Here is a 25,272-nt window from a genome sequence, read left to right on the forward strand (position 1 = left end):
GCGGTTTCAATTATGTGTTTACCCAGTGTTGCTGTTTCAAACATTATTATTTTGTATAGTTCTATTGTAAAACATTGAAGCGTTAAATTAGTAGTCATAGACATATTGCGATGTACGTTCTCTGCGTAGCATAGAAGTTACTGCTTTGTCTACAATCAACCATTTGTTTTTCCATGGTATTACCGGCTGTTGCTATCTTCCTGTCCTTAGACCTAGACAAGGTAAGGTTCATTGATACAGAGCCCTCTCTTCTCCAACAGGAGTCCCAGGCGTGTCTTCTGTGGTAGGTGCGGCAGTTGTCTGCCATTGTAAAAGGATTAGTTATCAGAGACACGTCGGCCTTTATAGTTCTTGGGAACATGAACCCACATGCAGTCTTTTGTCTGAAAGTGGCAAATAGTCATCTGGTGCCGTTAAAAGTTCCTGAGAGCATGAGACGTGTCAGAGGAGTTTGCGAAATACGCTCCTATCCATTTCCTGATTCCGAAGATCACTGTGGTTTGGGTGGGGAAGAGGAGAGGGAGGTTCTGTCCCACCGCGTGGTCTCCTGCATGGATGTTCCTCGCCACGTACCATAAGGAGGTAGAGCCCCGAGCAGCAGTTGGCGCCTTGTTTGGTTGGCGAGCTGGGGTGCGTGGGCCGGCTTGTTACCCCCTAATGCTGTGGGCATACTCCGGAGCTCTTGGGAAGCACCGATCCACCTTCATACGTGAGAGTTTTACCCGGGTTATTTGTGCGGTGTGAAAGGGGTATAAGTGAGGACCATTGTCTCTAATGATTGAGGGGTAATATGGTCAGTGGCATTGACGCAATTCCTATATATGCAGCTATGTATCAGTATGTGCCTTACAGCGTTCCACATATAGGGTGTAGGTTTTAGCTATTATTGCTCTGTTTTTCAAGAAAGTGAGAAACTCTGGTTGCTATGGGTAACGCCACCATTTGTCTGTTTTAGAAGCATTTAGTAAGTCTACTCCTAGCCCAGCAATCAGGTCTGAATCGGGAGCTTTATCAACAACATTCTGATATCAGTTTGTACCACAAGATGGCTCTTTTCCCAACCAGGAGACCTGAGATGGGTTCCAAAGGAGCCTCGGATATTGCAGAGACACATAATCTACAGCACACTCTTGTGCTGCCCATACATATGTGCGATGCGATGTCCCATCGCATCTGATCGCATCAAGTGGTGCCCAGTGCAGCACCCGATGTCACATGCCATCCTGCGATGGACATTGGGTGCTGGAGGGGTGGTGTGTAGGCTGGACCGGAGCTGGGCACCATAGCGGTGGAGCTTTCAGGCGGCGGGACTTGTCAGCGGCAGCAGTTGACTTTGAAACACTGGGACGGCCCTCTGATTGGTTGAGAGAGCGCTCTCAACCAATCAGCAGCCTGACATTCAGGCGGCCGCTGATTGGCTGAGAGAACTCTCATCTGGTGCTGCTGCCGTGTCCCGCCGCCTGAAAGCTCCACGCTACACAACCGCCACGCCCCTACACAACCGCCCCTGCTGCTGCTGAGTCCCTCCGGTCCCCAGCATTAAGGTACCGGCTCCCCGCCGGCGCTCCGTTCCCCATCCTGGACCCGCTCCCAAAACCCGCCTCTGATTGCATTCGAGCAATCACCAGCCCCTAGTAGCACATTGGTCAAGACCTCGCTACTTATATTTAAGCTGTAATGTGTATTGAATTGTGGCATTCATTTTACCTGTACTCTATTTTGTTATTCATTAACTGTAATGTTAAATTGGTCTCCCTGCGCTGTTCCTTTGTACGGCACTGCAAAACACTTGTGGCGCCTTTTTAAATAAAATTATAATAACTGCAGCCCCCGTGCTGGGCGAGGTGCTTAAGCACTGATCGCTCAGCACACAGTGCGATGCACCCACGATGTGCTCTGAGTGATCTGTGCGGACCATTGTTCTCTCTGGTGAGAACACTGGCGATTTGCGTGCAGTCAAGATCTAGTCAGGCGATTAGCATCACCCTCGCTAAAGCCTGTACACACGGGGCGATGTGTGCTTAATTTCGAAGCAATCTGGATAGATCGCTTAAAAATTGCCTTGGAATCGCCCCGTGTGTACGGGCCTTAAGAATTTAGAATAGTGAGTACGTTTAATTTATACATCGCATGCACATAATACAGAGGATGTTGGTGGTACAGTCACAGACAATGCACATAATACAGAGGATGTAGGTGGTACAGTCACAGACAATGCACATAATACAGAGGATATTGGTGGTACAGTCACAGACAATGCACATAATACAGAGGATGTTGGTGGTACAGTCACAGACAATGCACATAATACAGAGGATGTTGGTGGTACAGTCACAGACAATGCACATAATACAGAGGATGTAGGTAGTACAGTAACAGACATAGCACATAATACAGAGGATGTAGGTGGTACAGTAACAGACAATGCACATAATACAGAGGATGTAGGTAGTACAGTAACAGACAATGCACATAATACAGAGGATGTTGGTGGTACAGTCACAGACAACGCAAATAATACAGAGGATGTTGGTGGTACAGTCACAGACAATGCACATAATACAGAGGATGTTGGTGGTACAGTAACAGACAATGCACATAATACAGAGGATGTTGGTGGTACAGTCACAGAGAATGCACATAATACAGAGGATGTTGGTGGTACACACATTATAACAATGCACATAATACAGAGGATGCTGGTGGTACAGTAACAGACAATGCACTTAATACAGAGGATGCTGGTGGTACAGTCACAGACAATGCACATAATACAGAGGATGTAGGTGGTACAGTCACAGACAATGCACATAATACAGAGGATGTAGGTAGTACAGTCACAGACAATGCGCATAATACAGAGGATGTTGGTGGTACAGTAACAGATGATGCGCATAATACAGAGGATGTTGGTGGTACAGTAACAGACGATGCGCATAATACAGAGGATGTTGGTGGTACAGTAACAGACGATGCGCATGATACAGAGGATGTTGGTGGTACAGTAACAGACGATGCGCATGATACAGAGGATGTTGGTGGTACAGTAACAGACGATGCGCATGATACAGAGGATGTTGGTGGTACATTAACAGACGATGCACATAATACAGAGGATGTTGGTGGTACAGTTACAGATGATGCACATAATACAGAGGATGTTGGTGGTACAGTAACAGACGATGCACATAATACAGAGGATGTTGGTGGTACAGTCACAGACAAAATAAACCCTTGAGCACACAGTGAGCATAATGCAGGAGTGGTGCAGCATTTTGGATAATAACTTCCATGGGTTGTGTACTCCACCTGGACAATGTACCAGGTGCGGCAGCCATTTTAGGCGCTCTGCGTAGGATTACCCTGGGTGGGATAGATTACCCCTAAAATAATTATATATATATATATATATATATATATATATATATATATATATATATATATATATATATATATATATATATATATATATATATATATATATATATGTATGTATGTATGTGTATACTCAGGTCCATGTATTTTTCATCCCATCCACAAGTGCACCAGATGAGGCAGCCATGGTGGGTGCACTACGGAGGTTACACTGTAGAAGGCGAGCCATACAAGGACCCAATGCATACATTGGAAAGCAAATACTTGTGTAGTAGTCTGATAAACCCTGCACAGAAACATCCACGTGACCCACATTCTGCCCGCAGAGATACCATCTGAGGCAACCAGCTTGGTGCATTGCATAGGTCAGAGCTAGCGGGGTGTGCAATCTGCGGAGGTACACATTAACACATTACAAGAAAAGCACATGGTGGGGTAGATGTGTGCTGCAGGGGGGGGGGGGGGGAGAAAAGACATGAACACACCTTTGTAGGGAACTGACAACTTTACAAGGGACTGATGGGTGACGTGTTGCTACATAGGCTGGCTCTGGTGCTTCCCCTCACAGCTCCATGCTCACCATGAGGGGTAGTCCTGGTGTTCTCAGCCGTAGGGGTGGTGGGCCTGGTCCAGGTGTTCCCATGGCAAAGGTGAGTTGAGGCCACATGATGTTCCTGAGTTTTGTGGTTATAATGCCGTCCTTAATCCTGGACTGCTACAGCAATGTGTTAATGAAAGTGCAGATGTAAATGCATATACTCCATAAGGGCGTAACTTCTAATATCTGCTCTTTTATGATTTCAATAATGATGTATCTCTAGCACACTGAAATGCTACTAACATTTTGGGTATAGGGATATTTATATTGAGTTTTATACATATTGATTGAATGTTTGCTTTACATGTTATGTGAGTTTAGTGAATACCTGATACCTTTTTGTATTACATCAACTTTGAGATTTGTGTACAGTTTTTATGATATCATTTTTATTTGGTTTATAATATTGCCGGTTACAAGTGTGAGTATTGTGGTTTGGGGATGCGGTCAATTGGTCTACAGCACGATCGACAGTCATGGTTCTATGTCGACGGGTCATTAGTTTGACAGGTCATTAGTTTGACAGTGTCTAAGTCGACAGTTAAAAGGTCGACATGGGGTTTTTCACAGTTTTTTGAGCCGACATGTGCCGACAGGCGGTATTTCATGCCCTACCATCCACTAGGGCGTGGTGGGAGAATAAAATAGTGTGCCGAGCGATGCGGTGCACTTTAAACTGTCCGTGTCAACTGTGTTGACGTTCGGGTCAAAAAAACAGTGAAAAACTCCATAGCGACCTTTAGACTGCCGAACTAATAACCTGTCGACCTAGAACCATGTCAACCTTTTCCCATGTCGACCTAGACTGATGTCGACCTTTTCCCTTGTCGACCTAATGGTGTCGACCATCATGTTGTAGACCAAATGATCCCAATCCGTGGTATGTATGGTACAGTATGTGTGAGAGATGGTTCTGATGTCCTGTTACTGCTGGTACAAACCTGCATCTATTACAGTTGACGGATTTATCTGATAAAAAACAAAGGTTGTGATTTTAATTTTAGGACTGTATTCAGTGGTCGCAATTTCTATACACAAGATCTCTGCAGATATTGAACCAAAGGTTATATTATATTTTTGTGTCAATTTGGAAAACTGACTGGTCACTTGTTGCCTAATATATCCCACCCCATGATAGGTGCTATAATAACCAGATAATCAATCCTAGTCGCTTCAGCTGTCAGTTAATGTTATGGCTGATTGGTGTGTGACTAGGTCCAGTGTATGGCTGTAGTGTGTAGACGGGAAGTCAGTAAGTTAATGTTATGGCTGATTGGTGTGTGACTGGGTCCAGTGTATGGCTGTAGTGTCTAGACAGGCAGTCAGTAAGTTAATGTTATGGCTGATTGGTGTGTGACTGGGTCCAGTGTATGGCTGTAGTGTCTAGACAGGCAGTCAGTATGTTAATGTTATGGCTGATTGGTGTATGACTGGGTCCAGTGTATGGCTGTAGTGTCTAGACAGGCAGTCAGTAAGTTAATGTTATGGCTGATTGGTGTGTGACTGGGTCCAGTGTATGGCTGTAGTGTCTAGACAGGCAGTCAGTAAGGTAATGTTATGGCTGATTGGTGTGTGACTGGGTCCAGTGTATGGCTGTAGTGTCTAGACAGGCAGTCAGTAAGTTAATGTTATGGCTGATTGGTGTGTGACTGGGTCCAGTGTATGGCTGTAGTGTCTAGACAGGCTGTCAGTAAGTTAATGTTATGGCTGATTGGTATATGACTGGGGCCAGTGTATAACTGTAGTGTCTAGACAGGAAGTCAGTAACTTAATGTTATGGCTGATTGGTGTGTGACTGGGGCCAGTGTATAACTGTAGTGTCTAGACAGGAAGTCAGTAAGTTAATGTTATGGCTGATTGGTGTGTGACTGGGTCCAGTGTATGGCTGTAGTGTCTAGACAGGCAGTAAGTATATTAATGTTATGGCTGATTGGTGTGTGACTGGGGCCAGTGTATAACTGTAGTGTCTAGACAGGAAGTCAGTAAGTTAATGTTATGGCTGATTGGTGTGTGACTGGGTCCAGTGTATGGCTGTAGTGTCTAGACAGGCAGTAAGTATATTAATGTTATGGCTGATTGGTGTGTGACTGGGTCCAGTGTATGGCTGTAGTGTCTAGACGGGAAGTCAGTAAGTTAATGTTATGGCTGATTGGTGTGTGACTGGGTCCAGTGTATGGCTGTAGTGTCTAGACAGGCAGTAAGTATATTAATGTTATGGCTGATTGGTGTGTGACTGGGTCCAGTGTATGGCTGTAGTGTCTAGACGGGAAGTCAGTAAGTTAATGTTATGGCTGATTGGGGTGTGACTGGGTCCAGTGTATGGCTGTAGTGTCTAGACGGGAAGTCAGTAAGTTAATGTTATGGCTGATTGGTGTGTGACTGGGTCCAGTGTATAACTGTAGTGTCTAGACAGGAAGTCAGTAAGTTAATGTTATGGCTGATTGGTGTGTGACTGGGTCCAGTGTATGGCTGTAGTGTCTAGACAGGCAGTCAGTAAGTTAATGTTATGGCTGATTGGTGTGTGACTGGGTCCAGTGTATGGCTGTAGTGTCTAGACAGGCAGTCAGTAAGTTAATGTTATGGCTGATTGGTGTGTGACTGGGTCCAGTGTATGGCTGTAGTGTCTAGACGGGAAGTCAGTAAGTTAATGTTATGGCTGATTGGGGTGTGACTGGGTCCAGTGTATAGCTGTAGTGTCTAGACGGGAAGTCAGTAAGTTAATGTTATGGCTGATTGGTGTGTGACTGGGTCCAGTGTATGGCTGTAGTGTCTAGACGGGAAGTCAGTAAGTTAATGTTATGGCTGATTGGTGTGTGATGGGGCCAGTGTATGGCTGTAGTGTCTAGACGGGAAGTCAGTAAGTTAATGTTATGGCTGATTGGTGTGTGATGGGGCCAGTGTATAGCTGTAGTGTCTAGACAGGCAGTAAGTATATTAATGTTATGGCTTATTGGTGTGTGACTGGGTCCAGTGTATGGCTGTAGTGTCTAGACAGGAAGTCAGTAAGTTAATGTTATGGCTGATTGGGGTGTGACTGGGTCCAGTGTATGGCTGTAGTGTCTAGACGGGAAGTCAGTAAGTTAATGTTATGGCTGATTGGTGTGTGACTGGGTCCAGTGTATAACTGTAGTGTCTAGACGGGAAGTCAGTAAGTTAATGTTATGGCTGATTGGTGTGTGACTGGGTCCAGTGTATAACTGTAGTGTCTAGACAGGAAGTCAGTAAGTTAATGTTATGGCTGATTGGTGTGTGACTGGGTCCAGTGTATGGCTGTAGTGTCTAGACAGGCAGTCAGTAAGTTAATGTTATGGCTGATTGGTGTGTGACTGGGTCCAGTGTATAGATGTAGTGTCTAGACAGGCAGTCAGTAAGTTAATGTTATGGCTGATTGGTGTGTGACTGGGTCCAGTGTATGGCTGTAGTGTCTAGACGGGAAGTCAGTAAGTTAATGTTATGGCTGATTGGGGTGTGATGGGGCCAGTGTATAGCTGTAGTGTCTAGACAGGAAGTCAGTAAGTTAATGTTATGGCTGATTGGGGTGTGATGGGGCCAGTGTATAGCTGTAGTGTCTAGACAGGAAGTCAGTAAGTTAATGTTATGGCTGATTGGGGTGTGATGGGGCCAGTGTATAGCTGTAGTGTCTAGACAGGAAGTCAGTAAGTTAATGTTATGGCTGATTGGTGTGTGATGGTGGCCAGTGTATAGCTGTAGTGTCTAGACAGGAAGTCAGTAAGTTAATGTTATGGCTGATTGGTGTGTGACTGGGTCCAGTGTATGGCTGTAGTGTCTAGACAGGAAGTCAGTAAGTTAATGTTATGGCTGATTGGTGTGTGACTGGGTCCAGTGTATAGCTGTAGTGTCTAGACAGGCAGTCAGTAAGTTAATGTTATGGCTGATTGGTGTGTGACTGGGTCCAGTGTATGGCTGTAGTGTCTAGACGGGAAGTCAGTAAGTTAATATTATGGCTGATTGGTGTATGATGGTGGCCAGTGTATAGCTGTAGTGTCTAGACAGGCAGTAAGTAAGTTAATGTTATGGCTGATTGGTGTGTGACTGGGTCCAGTGTATGGCTGTAGTGTCTAGACAGGAAGTCAGTAAGTTAATGTTATGGCTGATTGGTGTATGACTGGGTCCAGTGTATGGCTGTAGTGTGTAGACAGGAAGTCAGTAAGTTAATGTTATGGCTGATTGGTGTGTGACTGGGTCCAGTGTATGGCTGTAGTGTCTAGACAGGAAGTCAGTAAGTTAATGTTATGGCTGATTGGTTTATGACTGGGTCCAGTGTATGGCTGTCTAGACAGGAAGTCAGTAGGTCAAAAGGTTGACAAGTAAAAGTTGTACAATGCTTAAAGTCGACATGACAATAGTCGACACAGCTGTCCGGCTGTACATCAGTCACAGAAATCTGAAGTGAAGAAAGCATCACTTTGTTCACATTTATTTAGAGAACAGACACAATAAGTGAATATGGGTATTGGCAAAAGCAGCCGTCTTCCTTCCCTCCGCAGCCTGTCCAGCCGTCTTCCTTCCCTCCGCAGCCTGTCCAGCCGTCTTCCTTCCCTCCGCAGCCTGTCCAGCCGTCTTCCTTCCCTCCGCAGCCTGTCCAGCCGTCTTCCTTCCCTCCGCAGCCTGTCCAGCCGTCTTCCTTCCCTCCGCAGCCTGTCCAGCCGTCTTCCTTCCCTCCGCAGCCTGTCCAGCCGTCTTCCTTCCCTCCGCAGCCTGTCCTTCCCATTTCTAAACAAACCTCCCTTCCCTCGCTGTTCTGTGATGACTTCACTACTGTTCTTATAACGTATAAATGCGCCGATGTGGGGTTTGTTTTTATACTTCAACTTTTGTTGGAGAAGAGAATGAAGTCCAACATTTAGGGGTAAGTTTTACTAAAGCCTCTCACAATGAGGAGAGGTGATGTCACCTATAGCACTTTCAAAATATATTGATACTGTGCCTGTTTTTAGAGACGCAGACACATTCGCTTCTGTGAATTTATACGCATCAGCCACGCAGCCTCCTGGATTTGTGTGGAGGCGGCAGAATCAAATCCGCTGTGCAGATCCCATTACAGGATTCCGCATGGGTCACGGAACAGATGCTTATAAACGTTCCGAGTGGCCCTTGTGGCTGCATGCAGTAAGATTCTGGAGCCCTTACGGGCAGTATCTCAGGGACCGCTTCAAAGACACCAGCAAAACACCAGCGTTTTTGTTGCCCTTCTGTTACCTCCCCCAAACATCTTTGAATATCTTTTGGAATAAATCCTCCCTGCAGGTGCCATCATTAGACCATCGCTGCACCTGCACAGTGCGAATTAAGGTGCCATACACAGTGCGAGGGTGCCGTGCGATGCGGGCCTCCATGAGGGCGTAACTTACAATATCTGCTCTTTTATGATTTCAATAATGATGTATCTCTAGCACACTGAAATGCTACTAACATTTTGGGTATAGGGATATTTATATTGAGTTTATACATATCGGTGTTTATAGTTATCAGTGCCTGGAGCAAAGGACAGGTACAGTTGGGTATCATCTGCATAGCAGTGGTAGACCAGGCCGTGACGTCTGATTATGTCACCAAGTGGAAGCATGTATACTGCAAAAAGCATGGTAGATAGTATAGAGCCCTGTGGGACACCACAAGACAACGGCACTGGTGGTGAAGAGTATACTCCCGATGACACTCTCTGTGACCTGCCAGCGAGACATGATTTGAACCAGCTAAGTACTGTGCCACCCAGGCCACAGAAATTCTCCAGGCGCTCAATTAGAATCCCATGGTCACCATTGGAGTGCCCCGGAAAACACAGGTGTCCCCCCCTCCCCCCAGCCGGTGGGAGCGAGGTTCGTTGCAGGGAGGGGGGCTAGGGCTATGCTCAGCAGGTGGGAGAGAGGGTTAAGGTTAGGTGGCAGGGAGTGGGGGTTAGGTTGGCTGTGGGAGGGGGGGGGAGGGGGGCCGGTTAGGGTGCTAAGTGGAGAGGGTTAGGGTACTCTCTCCATATTGGGATGACCGCTTGACCAGCTGGATATCGTATGTACCCCCATAGATGGAGAAGATACTGTATGGATGTTTCAAATATAAAAAAGCTTAGAGATTGCTTAAAGTACAATATACAATTAAATAGCAAGAACCATAAAGATATATCGGGGCGTGGCCTAAATTGGGGGCGTGGTCTATACGCACGGCTCCCCCGCGAGGCAACGCCCCCATTTTGCCGCTATGGGGGCATGACCCAGAGGCTCTGTGAGCCTCTAGCCATGCCCCCTGGTTGCGGGAATAGACGCTGTGCGCATGCGCACAGCGTTTATTCCCCGCTGCTTAGCAGCTGACCGAGGGGACTCCCAACAGCCCCCCCACACCGCGGGACACTGCCGCCCGCGGGTGGGACAGCGGGACAGGCCCTGACAATCGGGACTGTCCCGATTAAAATCGGGACTGTTGGGAGGTATGCACAAGTGAAATAATTACCTCCACCTGTAATTACCTCCACCTGTGGATCTTTTAAACTGCGTCAGTCAGTAATGAGTGCACCTGCCAGGTGACCTGCAAAAAATGAACTGTGTGGGGTCCTGAGGACCAAGTTTGAGAACTACTGATATAGTGTATTACAGTGTTGCCTTTGAGTAATACACTGTAGAATGTTTGGTATGATTATAATCACAAATCTAATGCAAGGTCCCAGACACCTTGTAGATGAGAACAGGAACGTCCCATTCCACATCTGGCCATGGAATTGACGCGTTTCCACAGTGGAATGTGGCCTTAAGGATTCCCAGTCCTACCCCAACCTCTCCACGCTGTCAGGGTGCCGGTGAACTGACTGTCTAATACCGTTCACCTTAAAGGGACAGCTACTCCTGGCTGAATCCAGTGATTGTCTCTATTGGCCGGCAGCAGTAGAATGTTCCTGGCTGCAGCGAAGGTCGCACGCGGGAATGTCCGAGTCATGTGACCTTTTTGTCTTTGATGGATTACTGCAACAGTCTTGTTTCTGAGCGCTGATTAAAAATGACATCCTCGCTCCGCCTGCTAACGTATAGAGTTGCGGGCATGCCAAGGAATCTGGTCCGGCTTTCGGGTTTCAGACTGTTGCGGTTTTTACCCAACGCAACTTTTTAGCTGGAAACGAACATCGTATGTTTGCACCCATTTGCCCGCTTATGTGCATGCGTGGCAGAGAGGACCGTGTATTGTTCTTGTGGTACAGTTCTGTTCTATTTACTTCTTTGCTTTGTGTATTCTTGGCAAAATCCCCAAAGCGTCTCTGTCCCTGCACAAACCGCCGCTTGTTCTAATAATTGTGCTTTAATTATCAGTTCTGTTTGACATCAGGGTGTGAAATGCGTCAGCCGCGCTCACGTCAGCAGTTGCAAATTAACTTTTTTAAATTTATATTTTCACATTGCTTTTTTTTTCTTTTTGTATTAATTCTTATTATGTATGCAGTAGTTTCATCAGATCTTTAAGTGAAAATGATAACAAATAGCAAGTATAAAAGAAATGACAACGTCCGTATGTGTTTAATATTCTGTGTCAACTTAACCCACTTGAAAAATATTCATAACCGAAGCGGTGACATCCAACATAAACTGATGACGTGAACGGAAAATCTACACATCTATAAAACCCTTGCTCTTCCCAAGGTGTTGAATCAGGGGTATCGGAAATTTGGTTGATCATATTGGGTCGACCACAGAAGGTTGACGTGGCTTAGGTGGACCTCTGAAATAGGTTGACGCATGCATTAGGTCGACAATGGCTAGATGGACAAACGGTCGACAAAGTTTTATTTTGTTCCAAAAGCCGAATTTCTTGCGTTTTTTTTTTTTGTCCCGAATGTGATCGCCATGATTCGGGCACGGTGCCTCGCTACGCTTGGCACGCTATTCTTTTCTCCCACCACGCTCTAGGGTGAGAAAAACCGCCTGCCGGCACATGTCTAAAAAAAAAACCTGAAAAACTCATGTCGACTGCCGACCTAGCCATTGTTGACCTAATGTTTGTGTCGACCTTAGCCATGTCGACATATTTCATATTATTGATATTATTTTGCAGCAGGATGGTAGGCTATGAAGGCAGGAGCCGGCAGTAACATTCAGGACGGAGATCGCTTTTTTTTTTGTAATTGTACAGATATCCCCAAAACAAAATCTCATTCTAGCGGTATCCGGACTGATCGTATACTGACTCATGATAGACAGTCATTTGGTTGACCACTAATGGTCAACAGGGTTTAAAGGTCGACATGCATTTTTTTTCTACATTTTCAGCCAACATATGCCGACGTTACAGGTGGTATTTCACACCCTACCATCCACTAGGGCGTGGAGGGAGAATAAAATAGTGTTCTGAGTGCAGAGAGGCGCCGTGCCCGAAGCATGGCGAGCGCAGCGGTACACTTAGGGGGGTATTCAATCTTCGGGTCACGGCAGACGAGCTTGCTCGCCTGCCGTGACCCAGTCCCGTTCTCGGTCAGCTCGACCGAGAACATGCAGGCGGGATTCAATGTCCCGCCTGCAGCGGGACGAGAAGGGGGCGTGGCCGCGAGCTGCGGCCGGGAAGTGACGAGATGCAGACGGCAGCTCGTCACTTCCCGGCTGTTCTTGGCAGAACGAGCCCGACAGCTAGAGATGTCGGGCTCGTTCTGCCCGGAAACCCTGTTCAATGCTGTCGGGGAAGACAGCATTGAATAGGGCCCGTCGAGCATCTCCCCCACGGGAGATGCTCGACGGCGATTGAATATCCCCCTTAGTGTCCATGTCGACATAGACCCCCTAAAAACAGTGAAAACTCATGTCAGCCTTTTTCCATGTTGACTTTTGGATGTCGACCTTTTACATGTTGAACTTTTACCTGTCGACCAGATACCCATGTCGTGTCGACCTTTAGACCCTGTCAACCATTAGTCTATCATGAGACAGTCCATGTTGCATACCATAACCCAGGGCTGGGCAATTGCGGCCCTCCAGATGTTGATGAACTACACATCCCAGGATGCTTTGCATTAGTTTTGCTATGTGGCCATGCTGAAACTAATGCAAGGCATGCTGGGATGTGTAGTTCATCAACATCTGGAGGGCCGGTGTTGCCCAGCCCTGCCATAACCCATTCTAGCACACAGTGGTATAACCGGTCGTCTCGGAACGCCCGTCTCCTCCCACTCAAACATACTAGGTCCCTGCTCCACAAATCCCTGCGCCTGTCTGTTATACTGGGCGCGTTGCCGCAGATCTCCGCATTAATGGCGAAGCTGTAGGTGCTCATTTGCATATATTGGCTTCTACTTTGACTGTATTTTAGCACTCATGTATTTTATAGAGCGTGTACCTGTAGTCTGCTCACCGGCTGTGTCTCTCCCCCCACAGGTCATGTAGGAGGGGAGGAATGCTATGAAGATGGGAGTTCTGGTGTTCATGAGGAACTTGCTGCTGGCCCTTTGCCTCTTCTTGGTGTTGGGCTTTCTGTATTATTCTGCTTGGAAGCTCCACCTACTGCGCTGGGAGGATTCACGTAAGTCTCTTATTCTTTCTTTCTCTATTGCTATAGAATTATTGATTGACTGAGCTCTTGCTGCAACCTTCCAGGTGTCTCTTAGGTGCAAATGCATCTTCCTTTCCAGGTGTCTGTCCATTTTCTTCCTCCCACGGGGTCTTTGCTTGCGCGCTCCCTCTGTGTGTCTCGGTCTGTCTCTCTCTCTCTCTCTCTCTCCCCCCCCCCCACACAAGCATCATTACACTTTATTAGCTCCTCATTCCTACAGTACAATAGAAAGCTTGGAGATGTATCGTGTGGGTATGTACAGTTGTATTACATATAAGGTGACCAAACCACTGTTGGGGCCTCCATCAAGTACACCGCACAGATCTGATAAATAAATGACAAGTGTGACAATCCTCAGCCGGGGTGCGGACGTGTTACAGCGGGGATGTGTATATGTACAGAGCTTGCTTTATCTGTTGTGTGTCCTCCGTAGCGGATATCGGTTATAAGGGGGGTGTTCGCAATTCTGATGTGGAGATCTGGTGAGGAATTCCGCCATTCAAAGTTGTAGGAGGAACAAGAGGTCAAGAGCTGATCTCTGGTCCTTGAATATAAAGTAGAGATTTGGCAGCATCATTAATGTCTCCCTGGAATATTGTACAGCTGGAAAGTGATGAGATATTATGAAAAGTCATCTGTATAGTTCTGTGCGGTCTCCCATGACTGGCATTCCTTGCCTAAATACACAGTACTGGATCAAAAGAGATGTAATTCATCGTGGGCAATACACCTTGATGCTAGCCAGTCACAAGGCAGAAGATTCCACACCCAGCTGAATGAAACTATAGAAATGGGAAATGTAGTATTTATAAATGTTCCCAACATCTTGTTGTTTGTTTTATCAACATTCAAATTACTTGACACCCTCTATTATAAGTAGAGATTTGCCTCTGTAATTATTCTGAATATATTTACAAATGCCCGTTAAAACTTTATATTTAATAATAACATGAATAATAATAAAAGACATAGAGGGGGAAATTTAATAGGATGAGAGATTCAGAAAGTGAGAGATTTGGTAAAGGTGCCCATACACTGAGGTGATTTGGTCCGATTTCGGGCTGATTGCGACCAATCGGCCCTTTAAATCGGACCAAATCGTCCCTCCCTGAGATGCCGTCGGGCCCGATGTGCGGTCCCGTGCGCATCAGACCCAACCAGGTGGTCGGAACTGCAGGCCGTCTGACCACCCATTCCTCCTGGTGGTGAGGAGGGGGGGGGGGAGCAAGTACGCATGCGATCCATCACAACGGATCGCATGCGTCCCTGCCGCCGGGAAGGTCTCGGTGGCTCGCAGGCTGTCGGGTGTCCGTACACTGCTGCGAGACATCGCTGGCAGTGTATGGCCACCTTTAAGAAATCTCCAGTTGTTTTTTTTAAAAGAGGCAATCATTTACACTGCAAAATCAAACTGGTTTTGCAGTGTAAATGATTGCCGCTTTAAAAAACCTGGAGATTTCTTACCAAATATCTCACTTTCTGAATCTCTCATCCTATTACATTTCCCCCAGAGAGTCCAAGCTGAGCAATATTGTATTGGTCAAAGGTTTCCCTGGACAGGCTTAAAGTAAATCAAGGGGCATAGCATTGAATACAGCTCCCGATATGAAGAGAACATTCCCTACGCGTTTCATCATAGCATAGTCCTTCCTGAGCTTAAACGGTAGGCTGTTTTCCAGGGGAGAGCATAGCCTTGCATACAGCTCCCAATAGGAGGAGAATATACCCTACGCGTTTTATCATAGTGTCGCCCTTCCTGTGCTTTAAATGTAGGCCAGAGTAGATACTAGAAATAATGAGATCCACGAGAGAGACTAGCAAGAACGAGATCCCCATTCCTTGTAGATTAGCATTGCCTAAAGTTTCCAATCTGAAGAGAATACACCCTACGCGTTTCATCACTGCATACAGTAGCCCTTCCTGGTAGGCAGTTCTTCCAGGAGGGAGACTAGAAATAACAAGATCCCCACCTTGTAGCATAGAGAACACACCCTACGCATTTTACCATAGCATTGCCCCTCCTGTGCTTGAATTGTGGATCGTTTTTCCATGAGGGAGACTAGAAATAATGACATCCTCTACCTCGTATCGTAGCTTTACATAAAGCTTCCAATATAAAGACCACACCCTACGCGATTCATCATAGCATATCCCTTCCCGATAGGCAGCTCTACCATGAGAGAGACTAGAAATAACAAGATCCCCACCGCATAGCATTGCATTACCGAAATCTTCCAATATGAAGAGAACACACCCTTCAGCGCTTTTCATCATAGCCCCTCCTGTGCTTTAATGGTGAACATTTTTTCCATGAGGGAGACTAGAAGTAATGAGATTCCTTACCTCGTAGCATAACATTACCTAAATCTCCCAATATAAATAATGAGTACCCCTCCTAATGTACGCATATCATTCTATAGCTTTGTGAGGGGCGTACCTGCTCACTTGTATTAATAACTCCTATAGAATGTGTGCAGAAGCCAAATAATGTTATCACTCAGACTGTGGAAAGGTCAGAGACACAGGCAAGAAATATACTTCAGTATTCAAACAAGCACTGTGTATGTGTAGGAGTTTATTTACTCAAGTAAATAATTACATTTCATTACATGGGAATTAGCCTTGATTACACATTAATACAGTGCGCCATCTAGTGGTAGAATCTGCTAACTGCATCTTTGTTTACAGATTATTTTGTGACATGAGATAGAGGACTCCGAATGGCTTGTATTAACTGAGTCTTAGATTATTCAATAGGACTCCTTAGTAAAACCACAAACTGAATATAGAATTAATTTACCAGGGAGATTCGGTGCTTACGCTCAGACACCAGGATATTGTATTTACAGGAAGGAACCGGGAAACATTCTTAAAATGTCTCCAGCGGAGACTCCGAAATATTTGCACAAAAGCTAATAGAAATATTGCAGGTGCCACTTTCCTGTAATACAGGAACATGTACATGGACCCTTCGCCGACAGTGCCAGCTGCCATCAATAATTGGACCACACAAAACAAAATCTAGTCTTTCCACTTGGCATTATAACTGGGCATGGCGATCTAGCTTCGTAGAATGTGGCATACAAACAAGGATAATTCTCGGGACTAGTTCCTGTGTTGTAAAATATTCCCATGATCTCCTTCTGAAGGTGACTTGTTGCATCCACAAATTGAGGACCGCCGCCGTGTGCTCCTCCGATGTGTGAGAATCTGCAGCCGGGCCACGGGGTCGGAGCATCGGCTTTTTCTAGCGCAGGAAGAAAACCTAAAGTTAATTAGTAAGGGCAGCGGCATGATACTTCTGGGGAAATACAGCCGTGCTGTAACGCTGCCGCCAGGTTTCATTGTACAGTAACTATTCCTTTAAAGAAACCCTAGAACCATAAATTGTCTGCTATGAATCATGGAGGTAAAACACATCGGCTCAGCATTACACAGACACACGAGTGACGCTTATTTGTAGAGGTATACACCCCACCACGTCCGGTTTCAGAAAGTGTCCTGCTTGGTTTATTATTTAGTTCTAAAAGCTGGTATCTGGATGGCTGACTGTATCTATGTTGAGAGCCAATAGTTCAACACCAAAATGTCGACATTGGAAAAAGGTTGCCACAAGAAAAAATGTGGACTCTGATAGGGAATGATTGGGGCAGCACGGACGGTGTAATGGTTAGCATTGCTGCCTCACAGCACTAAGGTGATGGGTTCTATTCCCACCATGTGTTATATACAGGGCAGTAAGGATGATGTAATGGTTACATTACTGCCTCACAGCACTGAGATCATGGGTTCTATCCCCACCATGTGTTATATATACGGGGCAGTACGGATGATGTAATGGTTAGCATTACTGCCTCACAGTGCTGAGATCATGGGTTCTATCCCCACCATGTGTTATATATACGGGGCAGCACGGGCGGTGTAATGGTTAGCATTACTGCCTCACAGCACTGAGATCATGGGTTCTATCCCCACCATGTGTTATATATATGGGGCAGTACGGACGGTGTAATGGTTAGTATTACTGCCTCACAGCACTAAGGTGATGGGTTCTATTCCCACCATGTGTTATATATACGGGGCAGCACGGGCGGTGTAATGGTTAGCATTGCTGCCTCACAGCACTAAGTTCATGGGTTCTATCCCCACCATGTGTTATATATACGGGGCAGCACGGACGGTGTAATGGTTAGCATTACTGCCTCACAGCGCTGAGGTCATGGGTTCTATCCCCACCATGTGTTATATATACGGGGCAGCACGGATGGTGCAATGGTTAGCATTGCTGCCTCACAGCACTAAGGTCATGGGTTCTATTCCCACCATGACCCTAACTGTGCAGAGTTTGTATGTTCTCCCCGTGCTTGCATAGGTTTCCTCCGGGTACTCCAGTTTCCTCCCACATTCTATCATATATATATATATATATATATATATATATATATATATATATATATAATTACTAGTAGGGTAATTGGCTCCAAACAAAAGTAACCTTAGAATGACTGTGTGTGTACATGTGATAGAGAATATAGATTGTAAGCTCCACTGGGGCAGGGATGGATGGGAATGTTCATGTCAACCTTTTGTCAATGCCGACCTAATGACTGTGGACCTAGACATTGTCTGTGCGCCATACCACTTCCCTGGAGCTGCTGTAAAACTACAAGTCCCATCATGCCTTGCCACAGTTTTGCTATTAGGGAATGCTAAAACTATGGCAAGGCATGCTGGGATGTGTAATACATTGTCTGTGCGCTCTACCACTCCCCTGGAACTGCTGTGACACCACTGATCATGCCCTGGTGTATGAATCCCCCAATCCCCATAGTGCATTTCTGCAGTCTTTAAAGGTCAGATAAAGCAGCGTAGACCCTTTATTTCAGGAATGGGGAACCTTCCGCCCTCCAGCTGTTGTTGAACTCCACATCCCAGCATGCCCTGCTACAGTTTTGCTATTTGGCCATGCTAAATCTGTTGCAGGGCATGCTGGGATGTGTAGTTCAACACCAGCTGGAGGGCCGAAGGTTCCCCATCCTTGCTTTAATTCCTTTGTTTTTTTTTATCTCTATTATATCCATAAAAAGAAATCGCTGTCACTTTTGAAATCCTACCGGATGGCAATATAATCAGTTATTACAAGTAATAAAGGGCTGCTAGGAGTAGACCCATTCTGCCCCATCATTTACATGGTAGTGTTCCCTACCTGTGTCCGGCTGTGTATAGGCAGAGGGTAAAGAAGTGCCTAAAGGCCCCCTTATGTCGCATGCGGTTTTCCTATGCAGTCCTTTTGCATATGGTGTGTCGCATGCCTTCACAGCCAAGTCTGCCGGATCCGAAAAATCTTCGAGGAAACAACATGCGATCGGACTTTTCTCATATTATTTCTCAGCCCGATGCATCGGAATCAGGTGGAAAGGGACCAGATTGCACAAGCGTATGTCCACCATTAGGTTACTGTCTGTAGGCAGCATCTTTTGATGTGACCCTTGGGGTCCAGCTGAACCACATGATTCCCGGGGACAGAGCAAGACTTCGATTTTAAAGTATCATTCTCAGAGGAATGAATGGACTTTTGAATTCTCTTACACAGACCTTTGTTTTCCTGCACTTCAGTGTGTGTGTGTGTGTGTGTGTGTGTGTGTGTGTGTGTGTGTGTGTGTGTGTGTGTGTGTGCAAAATAGAATATGCTACACATTGGAAGGGCATATGCACTATACTGAACAGTTTCAAGATAGCAATCCGCCCCCATAGGCCACAAGCCGATCTGCTACAGATGAAAAATCCACTAGATGATCCATGTGATTGGTCTAGGTAGATTTTTTTTTTCCATTTGGATCTAGTGTCGCCACATCTACAGATTATGGAAAATTCCAAGAAATCTCTTTACATGTCGCAACTAAGGATCACCAGTAGGTGGTGCTGTTGCCCTGTTCTTGTACAGTCTACATCTTGGTAATAACTAATTATTTATTACCAGTTATTTATATAGCGCACACATATTCTGTAGGGCTGTACAGAGCATAGTTGGACACTCACATATGTCCCTGCCCCAGTGGAGCTTACAATCTATATTCCCCACCACATGTACACACACACACACACACACACACACACACACACACACACACACACACACACACACACACACACACACACACACACACACACACACACACACACACATATTCTAGGGTTAATTTTATTGGGAGGCAATTAAACTACCAGTATATTTTTGGATATATGCCTACCAGTAACTATAGGTTCAGTGTCACCTAAAATTGACTCGATTTTGCTTATTTTTATATAAAAACGATTTAATTAGAGTCCCTTCACATAAAAAAACCTTTTAATATAAAACTTGCTTTCGTAGCAACTTATGCTACGTATACAAAGCAGTACTGTATTTAATTTTGCCGACAACAAACTGTAGAGAGAGGGAAGGTACCGTACCATAGTACCGCGGTCATTAGATGCACATGGACTGCTATAGATGGCTGCGTAGGGAATATAATACATGTGTAACCAGTATGGAATGAAATCAAATATACCAAAATTATTATTTAATTATTATTGTCTATTCATATGCCACCATGGGGTTGATACTATTACATGCCAAGGGTACTATGTGCCGCTGCGTCTATACCCCGGCAATGGCATCCGATCGGGCACCCTTTGCCTTCTGGTTTCTGGACGAATTCGATGCCCCATAGGGGGAATTTTTGTGTGAAGTCCGTCCGTACTCGCAAATTCATTACGGCTGAAAGGATTGACCCCATAGTACCCACATAAGCAGAAGAGTGGTAGATAGCAAGGATTAGGTGCCATTAAAGGTAGCGGGGAGGAGACAATGGTATAAGTGAGGTAAGGAGAAGCCCATATGAGGGATATGGCCGGGCTTGTGAGACCTTACAGCTCAACAACAAGCAATGAAGAATGGGTTGATGCTGTAAAGCAGTGGTGGCCAACCTGTGGCTCTTGAGCCTCATGCGGCTCTCCCCCTTGTAAAGTGCGGCTCCTGCTCCCACTGCTGCCTACCGCCCACCGTCTGTCCCAGTCCCCCCTGCTTCCGGTTCCCTGAATCCCTTCTCCTTTTGAGGGGAGGAGAACGTGCATCGCGCATCTCTCCTACCCCTTACTGTGCATCCTTGTGACTGGGCCGTCCGCCAATCAGAGCTCGTGGGCCGGCAGCCAATCAGGAGCCGGCCAGCGAGCTTTGATTGGTGGGTGGCCCAGTCACAGGGAAGTGAGGGGGAAGGAGACGTGCGGTGTGCTGTGCTCTCCTCCCATCGGTGACATGACAGGAGGACTGCAGGGGGACACCAGACTGTCCTCTCCCCGCCCGGCAGCAGCAGCAACAACGGTGAGTGCTGCTGCTGGGAAATTTGCACTGTGGGGGCATAGCAGTTTGTGGCACTGTGGGGGCATAGCAGTTTGTGGCACTGTGGGGGCATAGCAGTTTGTGGTACTGTGGGGGCATACCAGCTTTTTGGCACTGTGGGGGCATAACCGGCACCGTGTGGTGCATACCTGGCACCGTGGGGGGCATATGTGTATCTGGCACCGTGGGGGGCATATGTATATATGGCACTGCACTATTGGAGGCATATTTGTATCACACCCACCCAAGGGGTCAAAATAGACTAAGCCCCTTTTTTTGGCGCATGCGCCTTCGGCGCGCGCATGATGTCGGCTCTTTAGCTTGACTACCAATATTTTTCGGCTCTTTACCTCTGACCGGTTGGCCACCCCTGCTGTAAAGCTTTGATACAGAAGTGGGTAGGCCGCCGCTCAGGTGACATAATCTTCAAGTGAAAAGAGATCCGGCAGATTGGGATCCCCGGGGCATGGTTTCTCTCCCGTTGGGCCATACACTCAATTGTTTAAAGCCCAGTATTCTGCCAGATGCTGGGACACTCTCTCACCCGCCGGTATGCATGATCACCGAGCACTGGTTGCTGTCTGCATAGCAGCATGTGCGGTGTCCCCCAATCTCCCAACAGCCTGGATGCCACTGGTTTGGGATGTGTATTCTCCAGGGTGGCCGACTTTTACATTCCCCTCTCCGGAAGAAACCCGGAGAGGAGACTGTTGGCATCACTTCTGGGGGCGGGGCCTGATGGAGACATCATCAGTCCCTGCCCCCAGTGATGCAAATCACGCAAAATGCGGGTCTCCAATGAGAGGCGGAGCTAAACATGCACGATTTGCATATTTAGCCCTGCCCCCTTCCACAGAAAAGCCGTGAATCGCAGCAATTCGAGCTTCTTCTGCACCCAGGTACATGAGGGGGAGGGGGGGGGGGAAGGGGACCGCCGGAATCCGGGAGGGTTGCCTACCTTTCCGGGGGGCCGGGAGGGGGACCCGATTTTCGGGGTCCTCCCGGCCATTCCGGGAGGGTTGGCAACCCTGGTATTCTCTCATCATACTGCAAATGGGTCCAGGGTAACTCTGAATCCCAGTCCTACCCATGTCCAACCCAACAAGCTTCCCAGGGAACTGGACCTTTTAGGCTTTGTCTAAGGTGACCGAACCTATTCTTACCATAGGGAATGGAGCAGAAACAAGACGACAGAGCATGGGAAGGTGGTGGATACACGTTTAGGGCAGCACGGATGGTGTAGTGGTTAGCATTACCGCCTCACAGCACTGAGGTCATGGGTTCGATTCCCACCATGGCCCTAACTGTGCGGAGTTTGTATATTCTCCCCGTGCTTGCGTGGGTTTCCTCCGGGTGCTCTGGTTTCCTCCCACAATCCAAAAATATACTGGTAGGTTAATTGGCTCCCAACAACTTAACCCTAGAATGTCTGTGTGCGTGTACATGTGGTAGGGAATATAGATTGTAAGCTCCACTGGGACAGGGACTGATATGAAAGTTCAACTGTTCTCTGTACAGCGCTGCGGAATATGTGTGCGCTATATAAGAAACTGGTAATAAATAAATAGTGCACATAAAATGAGCGATTATATCCAGGGGGCTGTTGTCTCCATGAAGACTTTACAGTCTGCAGAACTTAATGTAGATAGATGAGAGCAGCCACCCACACCACCACCACCGCCGTGGCAGTGATCTATCTCCTAGCACCTGCGAAGCGGTTCCTGCTCTCGCTCTGCTGAAATGTATTTACATAGTGTCTGTGTTGCCGCTTTAGTGATCGCTAGTCATTTTGGTCAGTTACAAGCAGTGACCGCCCTGAAGAAATTCCCTCACCGCCCTGGTGATTGATGGCTTCGGCTTTACATAAAGGTGGTCAGCAGATGCAGGTTTTACTACCTTGACCCTTGTTGTGGTCCAGTGGTCTCCCCTGGTGGTCCCAAATAATTACCACCAGCGTATAGGGGATCATCATGAACTGATCCGTTCTTCTTGTTTTCCTTGCGATTTCTTTAACCCTTTGAGTGCAAACATCTCTGTCAGAGATGCGCAAAATATTCACTAAAAATGCCAGCGTTGCTCACATTTGTTATATAGATTCAAATAAAAAAATGTTGGGTGAAATAAGATTGTTTCCCATATAAGGTAAATATTACCGGTCTTTATGATGAATAAAAATGTTTTCTAGGCAATCTTTTACCCCTATTTTTATAGGGAAATTCCCTTGGCGCTCAAAGGGTTAAGTTGTGTTATAATTCCAATAGCTACCCTATAATCTTTTATATATAAATTATTAGCAGTTTCTTATATAGCGCACACATATTCCGCAGCGCTGTACAGAGAATATTAGAACACTCGCATCAGTCCCTGCCCCAGTGGAGCTTACAATCTATATTCCCTATCACATGTACACGCACACACAGACATTCTAGGGTTAATTTTGTTGGGAGGCAATTACCCTACCAGGATATTTTTGGATTGTGGGAGGAAACCGGAGTACCCGTAGGAAACCCATGCAAGTACGGGGAGAATATACAAGTTAAGGCCATGGTGGGAATCGAACCCATGATCTCAGTAGTGCTGTGAGGCAGTAATGCTAACTATTACAGTGTCTATACTGATTATATATATATATATATATATATATATATATATATATATATATATATATATATATATATATAATATGGCGCACCTATACCTTATTGCTGACACCTGCAGTTCGTAAGTTTGCGGAGTTGTAGAAATCTTTGTGAGCAGACCGCCTCTATCTGTATGTTTGGTTGATATGCTCCATCATCGTCAGAGTACACTTGGCCTATCCTTGATATAACCGATATGTTGGGAAATCGGCGCATTCACACTTCTGGACAACTCTAGATCTGTCAGTTCCGTCCGCTTGCCCTCACTAAACCTTGTCTATGGGAGAACTGACATTACACCTGTTCAGTTGTTTAGAGCAGCAGGAGGAAAACTGATGTTTTTCACTTGTGTGCTGCCCTGGGGTGACTGGCTTATGCTGGCCTCTTTGGGGTTCCGCGCCCCAGATTCTTAGTATTAGGGACCCACCAGAAATGAGGTTACCGTGAAGCTGGTTGGTGGGCAAATATTTCTTGGCCAATGAATATACCAAGAACCTCTATTATTGATTGATTTTGATTAATAATATGGAGTGTGCATCTGCACCACATGTCTTTCTTTGCAGAACTACAAGTCCCAGCATGATAGCACCTCATGTAAATCGGGTGTGCATTCTAAGATCCCCCCCTACCCTATGGGAGAACTGACATTACACCTGTTCAGTTGTTTAGAGCAGCAGGAGGAAAACTGATGTGATCAGGGTTACGCTGATTAGTAGCACCTGCGCTTTCCTGATATAAGTGTTTCCAGGGCAGAGGGTCATTGTTCCTGATGGTGGGATAGCTGCCCAGGTGATAGGCCGGGGATGTGGGCTATGGTAGGGACCACCGGAACACTGTGAGGAGTTTGTACTATGCTTTGAAACCTGTTTGCTGTAATGCTGTAACCGTGCTTGCCTATGCTGATTACCTGGTATGCTGTGTACCTGCTACAAAAAACAGACCAAGACTTCATCTTATCCAGTGTATGTGATACCATGTCACATTATATACTGTATATATATTATCTTCAGCCTATTCCGCAGTGCTGTACAAATTCCCACATCTCTGTCTATGAATAAAGAGGTCACTAATCGCTTGACCTACAAATGGCCTGCGGCAATGTGAACCCTGTTCCTGAGTGGCTGATTCCAGTTCATTCCACGCTTCGGTATTGTGTGAGCCCCTCGCACACACCACGATCCCAGGCCCCGTCCTGACTGTTGTAATAAACAGGCTTCGTACGAGCCCACGAGACACGAGAAAAGAGGAGAGGGAACTATTTTCATCCCAGCTTTGCTTTGAGAACGATGAAAGTTCCTCGGATGCTTTGAATTTAATGACATGAAGAAAAAAATGGATGCAAAAAAACAAATAAAGCAGAGAAATACATCCCACAGCATGTAATGAGCAGCAGATGTCAGAACCAATTACATTAGGCACGACAAGGACAGAAGGAAAATGAAATTTTGATGGTCCAACAGCGATCGCTCCATCTGTTCCACATCAAAACTCTGGAGGAAACCTATTATTAGCCGGAGGGTCTGCAGGTTCCAGCTCAGCCCATCATTAGAATTGGAGAATCGAACAGATACACAGGGGTCTCCCAGTACTGGGAGACTGACTTTATCCGTAATTAGAGATTGATAAAGTCAGTTGGGTTGGTTAATGTCCCACAAGGGGTTTCTTACATTCAATTATTGTTTAGTATTGTAATATACCGATGGAGCGCTTGTAATCTTTGCAGGGGCTGGAGGGGTGGACCA

The 25,272-nt window shown here is 46.2% G+C and overlaps 1 protein-coding gene across 7 annotated transcripts in view; it reads left to right on the forward strand.

Annotated features, from left to right (window-relative positions):
* The window catches only part of ST3GAL3 (ST3 beta-galactoside alpha-2,3-sialyltransferase 3), a 303,695-nt gene that overhangs the window by 83,838 nt on the left and 194,585 nt on the right, over window positions 1-25,272 (forward strand). For all 7 annotated transcript variants that reach the window (XM_083157570.1, XM_083157569.1, XM_083157571.1 and 4 more), the window contains exon 2: window positions 13,336-13,480. In XM_083157570.1, the coding sequence (XP_083013696.1) occupies window positions 13,360-13,480 (121 nt within the window). In that variant the 5' untranslated portion in view covers window positions 13,336-13,359. The remainder of the gene's footprint in view (window positions 1-13,335; window positions 13,481-25,272) is intronic.

The sequence above is a fragment of the Crinia signifera genome, chromosome 8, assembly GCF_055691185.1.
Source record: "Crinia signifera chromosome 8, ASM5569118v1, whole genome shotgun sequence".
NCBI classification, from domain to species: domain Eukaryota; kingdom Metazoa; phylum Chordata; class Amphibia; order Anura; family Myobatrachidae; genus Crinia; species Crinia signifera.